At 35.6% G+C, this 11,951-nt stretch overlaps 1 protein-coding gene across 2 annotated transcripts; it reads left to right on the top strand.

Annotated features, from left to right (window-relative positions):
- The first annotated feature begins 230 nt into the window (after positions 1 to 230).
- Positions 231 to 11,632, top strand: LOC134806860 (GDP-fucose transporter 1). 2 transcript variants are annotated; one of them, XM_063780266.1, is made up of 6 exons: positions 231 to 348; positions 436 to 623; positions 877 to 1,078; positions 4,739 to 4,964; positions 7,220 to 7,512; positions 11,394 to 11,632. In XM_063780266.1, exons 2-6 carry the CDS (start codon positions 535 to 537, stop codon positions 11,610 to 11,612), a joined length of 1,029 nt encoding a protein of 342 aa, XP_063636336.1. In that variant the 5' UTR covers positions 231 to 348; positions 436 to 534; the 3' UTR covers positions 11,613 to 11,632. The 2 variants fall into 2 exon arrangements, with proteins under 2 accessions (XP_063636336.1, XP_063636335.1); XM_063780265.1 differs by having other exon boundaries at positions 231 to 623.
- The last annotated feature ends 319 nt before the right edge of the window (positions 11,633 to 11,951 follow it).

The raw sequence follows: 11,951 nt of genomic DNA, 5'->3' as shown, positions 1-11,951 counted from the left end.
AGGATCCTACCATCTATGGTTACGCATAACCATAGATATAATATTCCTAAAGGCCATAAACTCTATGGTAATGTAAATGTCAGCTTGACAGATCAGCTACACTACACTAAAACCGAAATTCGCAAATTGCGGGGATCTTACTCTTTTACTCCAATGAAGGCGTAATTAGAGTGACAGAGAAAAATGCCCGCAATTGACGATTTTCGGTATTGGCGGTAGCCCTACAGAGGGTGAAACGGATTGGATAATTGTAAACAACTATATTCCTTATCAATAACTAAATGAAATTAATTTTCTTTCTCGCTTAACACTGTTCGTGTATTAGAGTGAAACAAAAATAATCGTATGGTAGGTCGAGGAATGGATAAACATTTAGCCATAGCGAATGCATTGCCGGTTGCCTGTGTTGGCTTCATTTGATTGGTCTTATTTCAGTAATTTCACGATTTACGGTGTGATCTCCGGTCATTCGTATTATACTGAGACAAGGCAGTGCAGTGTGCTGCTAGTATAGCTTATTACTTTTCTACGCCTATGAAAAAAACAAAGTTAAGAATGAAGGAGCAGCGCTCGGAGTTATGCTCCCAATATATAAAAATATTCATTGTAGTTTCTTGCTATTGGTAAGTAATAGAACCCATGAAATCATCAACCCAGAAGAAAAGTCTGCAGCGATTTTGATAGCCCACACAGTGCAAGTGTTATTTATTTATAAGTCATAATTTCATAGAAGTTTGACGTTTAAAATAACACTTGCACTGGGTGGGCTATCAAAATCGCTGCAGACTTTTCTTGGTCTAACTTTAAAAGTATTGAATACAAAAAGTATTAAGTAAAAAAATATTTACTGTCAATACTTAAACTGTATTTTTCCAGGATAGTATCAATTGTCACAGTTTTTGTAAACAAAGCCCTCCTGAGCGGCCAGGCTGTGCCTCTGGAAGCGCCACTGTTCATCACGTGGTTCCAATGCATCATTTCATTCATAATCTGCTCAAGTTTGAGCAAAACTGGAGGCATCCCAGGAGTATTTGCATTTCCTAAGGGCTCACCTTGGAATTGGGATGTAGTGAAAAAGGTAAAACCTGTCTATTAATTTGTATGCTAATAATAGGCTTAATATTTAATTTGGCTTTTATAGAAGAAGATAGCATAGTCTAAATCTATATGCTAAACGCATTAGAAAGAAGGTATGCAATCTTGACATGTCTTTTAATTGAAAAACGCTTTTAAAAAATCAGTAACTATTACTTACGAAAGCTGAAGAATATAAATGATTGTATTAGATTCATAATTGTTACATATTTGCCGTGACTTATTTTAAAAACGTGTTTTTCAATTAAAAGACACATCAAGATTGTTTACCTTTTTTGTAATGCTAAAAAAAGTAGTAGTAAATAAAGTATTTAGTATTAACACTTAAAACAATATAACTCAGTTATAGTCATATTGTTTTAAAAGTTTGAGATCTACTAATGATGAATGGGCATTGTTCTCTATTGTTAAACCAAACCGCTAATTACCTGTGCAAAATGAAATGCAATAATAACAAAAGATTCTAAACAGATAACATCTTTCGTCGTCATAAAGACTTAGACTCTTGTCAGTGTAGCTCTCTCTTTACATCTTTACTGCTTGAAAAATAGTTAAATTACAATAGTAGATACTTGATATAGAACATTTTGGAAATTAAACATGAAAACATAAACAACCACCTGTGCTATCATGGCTCTGAATTCCAAAATATCCTATATCAAGTACCTGCTATTGTAATTTTAACTATTCTAAACAAACAATAACTGTAACTTTAATGTATGTGACTAGATATAAGAAATGCAGCTAATAATTAAGTATTTAATACAAGTACAAAACCACATTAAATTTATATTACCAATTAATTTTATCAAATCTATTTTTTAGATAAGAGCTCAAGGACCTATAATTTCTTTTACAGCAACCTTATTCTGATTTCATTTATTGTATGCATAACATTTTTATATATTGTCTTTATTGACATGATGACAATATACCAGATGGCTGCATAAGCTGCATTGACAATTACCCTAGTACACCTACCCTGTGGGCAAACCTTCCTTCCTTGTAAATTATTTTATCCTTACAATACAACCAATCAATTAAGATGTAAAGGGTATCTTCTTCTTCCTCGCACAGACGTAGATTTGACCGATTTAGGCGGCCAATATTATTTTAGGGTTTATATTAGTTCAAAATGGGATAAAACATTATAAAACGTGATTTTACATTAAAGACAATTATATTTTATCAATAAAAAATAAAATAAAAAACTTAATAAAAAAAATTAAAAACAGGTAAATTTTGCTCTTGTATTTACTCTAAAATATATTTTCGAGTGAGAACTTTTCTCACCGAAGCACTAGGTTTACCTACCTGTAAAAATAATATTTTTTTTAATCAATTTAAACGAAAAGGAATTTTCTTTGAAAGCGTCTAAGTCCGGAGGTTGCGGCTAGTAGCGGCTAATTTTGTAAACAACGTAAAGAGGAATAAGCATTCTATTCAAATATATACAATACACTACAGGGACGCACCCTGAAGTACAACAAAAAGACGTTTGTAAAACCAAATCTATGAAATAACAACATTTTGTGAAAGGTGTTAACTGGCTCAAAATATATGATAAACGTAAAAATAAAATAATCAAATGATTTAAATATATAAATTCTTCCCTGAATAACTGGATTCCATCAATAAAACTTTATGAAAATACCAGAAAAAGAATATATACACTTTGGAAAACATGTAACTTTTAGGAGCGTCGAGAACAGAAACATGCGCTCTGAGCGATAGTCAAAGTTCGACTGCCTGTTGTGTTGTGCGGCTCAGGTTTGACTATAAGGAGTGGGGAGTGTACCACAATATACCTGGGTGTATAGGCTACCCCCACGTGATATTTTTGTATCAATATGTTGATTTTTGCAAAATCGACTTTTGGCCGCCTAAATCCGTCAAATCTACGTCTGTGCCTCGATTCCTCATGACTGAGGGTCGCGACCGTATGAGGTCGTTATTTTGTGCACCTAGGCTCTCCATTCTGCACGATTTTTCGCCTTCCTAATAATAGCTAGGCGCCTGTATAAATTCCTGGCAGGCTTTCTTTACAGTGTCCACCCAGCAAGTTGGTGGATGTCCACTACCCCATCCTCCAACAACAGGGAAACATGTAAAACAATGGCTACCTACTTTAGATGACGTCAAACTTCTCCGTAAGCACACCAATATCACATTTCAGTTAACACAGATACTTACAGGCCATGGTTACACGAAATATTATTTAAAGCGCTAATTAATAACGCCACCTGCCCATGCGATAACGACACAGTACAAACCATTGAACATCTAATTAAATATTGTCCTAGATATGCACATGCCAGATGTGACCACGAAACTATCTGTGGAAAATACCGACATAGAACTGTTATTGTATTTATTAATATAAATTACTACAAGACATAAACAGGAATATAAAACTAAAACTACCTACAATTAAAATAACTAAAAATTAAAAATACCTATCAAAATTTGGTGCCTTCGGGAGGGTGCCCAACACGCAGGCAGCGTTCCCGCGCTGGATTGCGATGGCAATTCTCTGCGCGAGAAAGCTGCCCGCGCGGGGGTCGCCCGTTGCCTCCCTCAGCCTTTTCCCGAGCGCCTTGTGGAGCATCTGTGCGCCTCTGCCCCACGAACCAAGTGTCTCGACGCCAAATGCGACGAATTCGTATTGGGCGCCGAGACAGCTGTATTTGGCTACCTTTTGACGCTCCCGAGTGTCCGCCGCCGCGCCAGCACGCCTGCTGGTCGATGGGACGTAGGACGCCGCTAGCGTGTCAGCGCAAGTGGCGTCCCATACCAACGCACGACCCATCTTCCAGGGAATCAGTGACATTCCGTCAGGGCGCTTACCGTCGTTCCGCACTATTTGGGGCTCCAGAGCGGCGGGAACGCCGGCACTGACGAGCGCCCTTCTCAGGATGTCATTGAGGGCGGAATGGCGAGACAGGCGGCCGGCACCCGAAGAGCAGGCGAGCCCGTGGTGGCCGAGGCTATCCACTTCAGATCCACATTAGGCGCAGTTGTGGTCGGCACAGACAGCAACTTAGACAGGACATAGAACTATAAAACACATTATCGGAAAAGAAGACACACTCGATTCCTTTATCAAATACACAAAATATATAATTGACACCTTAAAAACCTTTAATAAGACCTAATAAATTTGCTTACCTGACTTTACACCATGAAACCGCCAATCCCGTCGAAGACCTGGAAACTTAGGACAAGGCCATCCGTATTCGCTGTGGGGACCTGCCCCAACAAATCTGTAATATGCACCTACTAGACTAGACACATCACATATAGCTTCTATCCGACAAAGAGCAACCGGCCGCCCGTATTTCTAGCGAGGACCGATTGACTCACGCAAATTATACAACATAGAGAAAAAAAAAACAACGGGTTGCACTCCGGGAGTGCCGGCAGAATTGAAAACTCAATGACATTGTAACAGTTTTTCGATCAGGTCACGTGTCCGTCTTACGAATCTTACGGTCACGTGACCTGTCGCGAGTTTAACATTTTTTTCCCCATCACAAAAAGTGCACAGCGCCGCTAAAGAAGGTTTCACTTCAAAAAAAAAAACCCATCCTCCATCCACCATGCCAATGTATAGGGTATATAAAGCTCTATTTTTTATTTCCAGGTAATCCCCCTATCAATAATGTTCACATTGATGATAGCGACCAACAACCTCTGCCTGAAGTATGTGGAGGTCTCATTTTACTACATCGGGCGGTCTCTAACTACAGTATTCAATGTTTTACTGACATGGGTTCTGCTTGGGCAGACCACCTCGTCGCGGTGTGTTATGTGCTGCGCCTTCATCATCTTCGGGTTCTACCTTGGTGTAGATCAGGAGAATTTGTTAGGTATAATTGAAGGGTACACGGAAAGAATATTTCTAGTCACTTTAGGAACATTTGGAGTAATCGCGTTTTTAAACTTTGGAACAATGTCAAAAGTGTCAAAATCCCAAAGTGTCGATCCAACAATTTTCAAAACTCACATTAGTAGGAAATCCCTCCTCACCCCTACTACGGGGTGAGCTGGGATTTCCTACTATTTCGTATTTATCTTTAAAGTTATGAAATGGAACTACACAACATTTAAAAAAACTAACATTCAAACCACCGGAACATTTATTATGTAAGTATAAAAATCAGTTTGCCACATGTAAAAATATAGTTTTATCGAGGTTTGAATGTCAGTTTTGTCCCTACTCACCCCATTTTACGGTATGTACTTAAAATAAAGTTGTGTTAAATATATTATATGATGGTTAAAAAACAGATAAGTAATAGTACTAATAGTTAATGAAATACGCCACATTTAGAGATGAAAATCTTATTTTCCGAAAAAAGTGACTAGACATGTTCTTTCCGTGTACCCTTCAAGTAGAACTTTTCTCTAGACAGGTTGGCAAACTTTTGAGAAGAGCCTACATTGACAATATTCCTCTATTTCAAATCCTCCTTGGTATAATAAGCCATAAGGTTTAATTTAGCCTGACCTGTAAGTCGTGTATGTACCATTTCGAGCATGAACCTGGCTCATTTCATTTTGGTGAACATGCATACCTACTTATGTTTATAGTTAGGCAATAAATTGGGCCCTTAAGTTATTCGACTTTGGATTCTTTATTGCAAAAAATTAGTATTTTATACAATCGTGATATAATAGAGAGTTTTGCAGTCGAGTACCGTGTTTAGGCAACGAAGCTTGCTGAGTTGCCTAAGTAAGGTACGAGATTGAAAAACTTGATTATATCACTATTGTACCTATACAATACTTTTTCTACGAGTTAACTAAAATAACTAAAATAAATAATGAATAATACCATACTTTCTACTTCTACTACCTGACTTATTTTACTCAAGTTAACAGAAATAGTAAAACAGTTAATATGAAAAACTACTACGTACATTTTTTAAGGTGCATTGGGGTAAGATAAATATAGTGTTACCAAAATTAACCCAATGCAATACTTAGTTCTACTACTGGATAATGCAACACTCAATCTAATCACGTTTCCTGAGTAGTGGGCAACATATTTTCATCGCTGCTTCACTCACAAAACAAAAACTTTAACACTTTTGCAAGTTTTCAAATTTCAATGCAGAGAAAATCTCGTGGGCGTCCATTGTGAAAAAAAGTTTCAGTTGGCCAACCAATCATAAAGCAGACGCGACGCAGCAGCGTGTTTAAGTAGACGGAAGTACGACAGATGCCGCGACGGTATTAGTTCCGAAACGCCATCGTTGGCTAATTTGTACTAAGTCGAGTCTCCTTAAACAAGCAATATTTTATCGAAATGTATAAAGTTCTAATTTCAAAATTTTTATAATTGACTAAACCGTATCGATACAATTATATTCGTTGAGTCACAAGTGCCATAGACTATCCAACGTTAAAAAGAGTGAGGTTATAGAGTTGTACATAAAGTTGTAATACACAGATTATAGTCGATGAACAAAAATTATATTTACTTTATTGCAATATAAATAATGAATATGCCAAATAATATAATACTTAATGCTAAGGAAAGAATTTTAATTATTAAATGCTATGTTTACCTATACCAAAGAGAATAGATAGTATAGAGGGGTCCTGTCATAGTAAATTTTGTAGTCACAGTAAATTTACTGCCAATCTATCGACACACGACTAAAACTCAAAATGAAAACGTATAAAATTATCAAAAAAATGTATATAAGTATATGGATAAATGATTTTATTATTTTTATATCATTTTGACCCATGTTCATTCACTGATATCTATGTGTTAAAATTGTTAAATATGAAACGGTGTCGTCACGCCATCTAGCCGAGCATAGGCCAAAGGTGTGTGCGCCATCTATCCGAGAATGACTTTTTCTTGATTTCCGAGGCACGTTTTTTCCTTAGACTTTATTTCGGTACACGGCGGGAAGAAGTTGATAACTCGAGATATTTTGTTGAAGAAATTTGAACTTAAAATAAAACTGCATAAGGTTCAAATTTCTTAAATTTTTTCCCGAAAGTTATCAAATTCTTCCCGCCGTGTACGGATTCATCTTATACGAAGTTACATATGTCTTTGCCTATACCTACTTAATGTGTTGAATATATAATATTTCAATTTCAGGTTCCTTTTCTCTCATCGGTACAATATACGGAGTGGTCGGCTCACTGATGCTCTCGCTATATTCAATTTACACCAAGAAAGTGTTACCGCATGTCAACCAAGAAGTATGGTTGCTTTCCTACTATAACAACGCCTATTCCATAATTCTCTTTCTCCCTCTAATGGCGATGAATGGTGAGCTGCAAGCATTAAGCAACTATACGAACTTCGGCAGCACATATTTTTGGGTGCAGATGGTCATAGGTGGCATCTGTGGATTTGCTATTGGATATGTCACATCTCTTCAAATAAAGGTATGTTCGCATTTGAAAACCGTAATGGCTATTAGGGTGTAGGTATGGTCGGACGTAATTTACTAGTGACATTTGACCATTTAATGTACAGTCTAACGCTCGCGGCATTACCAAGTCAAATTTTGGGGAGACTGGGGAGACTTGATGGTCCGCTAAATTATAAAGTTATATTAAATTTAAAATAAATCTAAAATAATACTTCAAAATCAGAACATCAGAGCAATTGCACAGTGTTTCGTCTAGAACAAGCTAGGTGGACAAAATTATTTTTTTGTGTTTTTGGGTAGTATTATGGTTAGTATTGTTCAATTAAATATAATTTACTAAAAATTTTAAAATACCATGAAAAATGTAAAAAAATTAAAATAAAATATATATTTAAATTAATTATATATTTTTTTACAAATAATTTATTATCACAATAATAAACAAAATTATACAGTTCATTAGATACAATATTTTTTATACTATTTAAGTACTTAAAAAAATGCAAAAAATTAAAAATATAATATAGAAAATTAATTAAAACTTAACTTATTATTAATAATAAATTAATTATTAATCTGTTAATTATTAATAACCTAATAAGCTGTTCTAACTCATGTATTATATCAGAATAATATTTGTTTTCCTTGTTTTGCGTTAGTTTTTTGAAGTTCTTCTGAAGGATATAACACGCTTGTACCTTTTGCATTGGGCAAATAATGATATGATGAATATTTATGATAATCAGCCTTCATTGATCACTTTTTAGTCTGCTCGTAAGTTTGTATTTGTCGATTTTGACTCAATATAATATGCTAATGCCTCATTAACACTTAGCTGCCTAGAATTCATTGAAATACCAACTGTTGTCGTAAGAACAAGACTACGTTGGCTTATGTGGACTTTCTCTAATATTTTTTAACATTTTTGCCGTGTTCTATTTCCTGCCGATCACGAATCAATCGGGATTACGGCAGCAGTTAAAACACTAGGTACGTAATTGTACCAGATCTTTAACTCAGCGTTTTTTTCATTTTAAAAGAGGAGCTTTTGAAGTTTAATTTGGTTCTTCCTGCAGGATTAACATTTTCAGACGACGTTGATGCACTTGGTCTAGTTATGTACACTCGTAATTCTATATTTTGGTCACCTAGACCACTTTTAAACTTTTCCACAAATTGCTTCTTTAATCTTGACACACTATTCCACTTGGTATTCAGTTTTAAAGATAAAGATAAAGATCATTTATTTTTCCCGATACTCTGTAGAACATTGTTTGAGAGTAGTCTAAATTCCTACTACTATCTAATAGATACGCATACGAGACTGTCCAGGTACAATAGGTTATTGAACGCCTCCACTCGTTTATTATATATATTTGCGAATCTACTTAGTTTGAAGACTGGACTGCATATAATAATATTAGTTTGCTGGACGGTTAGTAGTTGGTTTTTCAGGTCTTCAATTATGTGTGAGTAGTTCTGTGTAACCTCGAAGTCAGATTCTCCTATAAATAATATACAGTAATCGTTCAACGTGAAGCCTTCCAATTTTGTGTGAATCCCTTTTACTAGTTCCTTAATGTTCCCGCCAGAAATAATATAGTGGCAGACTTCATCCGAAGCAAAGTTATTTAGAAGTAACTCTCTGGTATGTTTTTCATTTTTTCCACTAATTATGCATATCTTCCTTGAAGATTTTGTTGTGATGTTAGGGATAGAATTTGTATTTTTAGTTTCTGGAATATGCGATTGTTGTGTTAGGCAGTCTAAGTGGTCCATCAGCTCAGTATTCACTCGTCTTATTGCGTCAAGTTGTGTTTCTAGTTTATCTATTTCTTGTTGTAAATATAGTAATTTTTTATTGCAGTCAAATTCAAGCTTACGGTCTTTGCACGGAGAATGCGTTGATGCGGTTCCTGCATGCAATGAGGAGTGTCTTCTTCTTTTATTTATGACCTTGCCTTCACTGGCCGTCGGAGATTGACACAAAGTTTTTAGGACTTTGTTTTCTTTTAAAAGTTTGCAATTTGTTAGTTTCAGTTCGTTTCTTTTTGTAATTGAATCCTCAAGTTTGATTCGCATATCGTCCAGTTGAGATTTTAGCTGAGAGATAGTATCCTGCAATTCCTGCTTTTCCATGTAATCAGCTGCGCGGTCAACCGTATCATTTAAAAATTCCATGCTATTTGTCAAGGTTGAGCAGGTATTTGGTAATTTGTTGGGCGAGAAAAATGACTCGTCTGATGATTCGTTTCCGGATACCTGACTATGGTAGGCGCTGTGCAGATTTGTGTGCAGGTCGTTTTGCGACTCAGATTGTGGTTCCGGTGTCATAATATGGCATACTGTGTTCGAAGTGTCGTTAAAAAGTGATGATCTTCGTTTATTTCTGATATGTGATTGGATATTCGGGTAATTTGGATCAGTTTTTATTTCTATGCATGACTTACATTTCCATTGTTTTTTTAGAATCCGCACTCCTCAGGCGGTACAGTTTTTCAGGGTAGCCAGCACAGTCAAAATGGTATTTGTTGTTACATAATGCACACGAAACTAGGCTTTTTATATACTCGTAATTTTTGCATCTAGCGCACGCTGTAGGCGTCATTTTTCCAGCACTCTTTGTAACCTGTGTCTTACGCGGCATAATGTCTGGCGTAATTGTTGTTTACTTAGTTTAAGTGTGGTTTAAGTAAAGTATCAATAATATTATCGAAGTAACAAAGCATTAATGTTCACAAAAGAACACTTTTTGTTCAAAGTTCAACAGAGGTCACTCAAATTCTCAGAACTGGCAGCGTCGTATTCAACGTCCAAAACGTCGCAAGTGACGCAGCGTTTCATATAACTTTTCGCGTTTTGTTAAAATCGTTTGCCGAATTCGCGCGCACTTTTTGATTATAAAAGGTTTTATGTAATTTCTCCTAAATTCTAACTTATATTTTCACTGAGTTTATGCACTATACAATCACTGTCTAATTACGCATATTTTGATGTAAGTTTAATAGAAGACGACTCACTTTGTACCAGTTAAATTAATTTTTAAATGGGAGCGTTTGATAAACACTGTTTACGCGCTGACGCCCCCCGAAGATGACGTTTTGATGAATAACTGGTTAAAATATTTTTCAACCGTCTCTCAGACTCTTCTGTGAAATCTCGTAACTCATATTTTACCAATATAAACTGATACAGGTGGAAATTTTCGTCATTTTCCCCCTTATTTGTCCATTCTTCAAAAACCCCTTCCTTAAAATAGAGAAAACGTGTTCTGCGAAAAAAAAGAAAAAAAAAAATGTGAAAATTTGTGAAAAATGAAATATACACCATCATAAAGAAGGATAATGGAAGTACATCATATGTAAAATCTAGACTGTTGTCAAGTGTTGTCAAGTGTTTGCCAGTCTATCAAAGTTCGAAAATTAAGAAAAAGTTCAACATTTTTAAAGTACATTTTTAATGCTCTATATATTGCACTATTACGACAGATATGAATATGTTTAAATAAAAAATATAAAGTGCTTACCGTCAGCTATAAGATCCATCACTACAACTTTCCACAATATAATGTTTTACTTGAAAGAGATGTTGTTGAACGCATCACAGAATTGCAACTGATTTAATCGTGCGATCTCACTTACCTCGTTAGCTGACTTCGGCGCCCTATAACTCATAAAATTAGAAAGTTAGGCATGATCGATTTATGGGCTCGGGGGTTTAAGAATGTTATTTATCTAATCTTATTACTCATTAGTGGAAATTTGATAATGAATTTTGTCCACCTAGCTTGTTCTAGACGGAACACTGTGAATTAGTTCCTTTTAGAAAAGTTATTGCAGTTATTTATGTGTAGGGGACACATAGATAACTGCATCAAAATATGTTGAATTACAGGTGACATCACCCCTTACACACAACATATCAGGCACAGCCAAGGCCTGTGCCCAAACTATCATGGCGACTCAATGGTACAGCGAGACCAAGAACACATTATGGTGGTCCTCGAACATCATAGTATTAGCCAGTAGTGCATTATACGCTCGATTCAAGCAACTTGAAATGGAGGAACATTCCAGAAAACCAGTGTCCGAAGAGAGGAAGACGTTAGTGTAATTAAATCAAGACTGATGATGAGTGATCGTTAATTTTCCAGCAATTTTGGTGCAGAATTGTTGGTTAAAAGCATCTGTATGTCCTACTTTAGGTGGAATAGATAATTAGGGTTAATAACAGTAATATTAACCTTAACCAATCCTCTCCCTAGATTTTTTTTTAAGAAAATCCTTTATTTTTACTATGCTGCACCAAAATTGCTGGAAAATTAACGATCATTGCTGATGATGTATGTTTATGTCGTAATTTTATTGCATAATTGATTCATATCTTAATAAATTAAGTGTAATTAGATGTTCTTGGGCTAGTTTCAGTGATATGAAATGTTACTGAAATGTT

This window comes from Cydia splendana, chromosome 3, assembly GCF_910591565.1.
Source record: "Cydia splendana chromosome 3, ilCydSple1.2, whole genome shotgun sequence".
Classification (NCBI taxonomy): domain Eukaryota; kingdom Metazoa; phylum Arthropoda; class Insecta; order Lepidoptera; family Tortricidae; genus Cydia; species Cydia splendana.
Note: the sequence above shows the minus strand (reverse complement) of the source record. Positions and strands in the feature narration are given on the sequence as shown.

Coding starts and splice junctions, on each gene's coding strand:
- LOC134806860 (XM_063780266.1), top strand. CDS start 535: ATGAAAAAAACAAAGTTAAGAATGAAGGAGCAGCGCTCGGAGTTATGC. Junction 1,079..4,738: donor ATTGGGATGTAGTGAAAAAG/GTAAAACCTGTC, acceptor TTTTATTTCCAG/GTAATCCCCCTATCAATAAT. Junction 7,513..11,393: donor TCACATCTCTTCAAATAAAG/GTATGTTCGCAT, acceptor GTTGAATTACAG/GTGACATCACCCCTTACACA.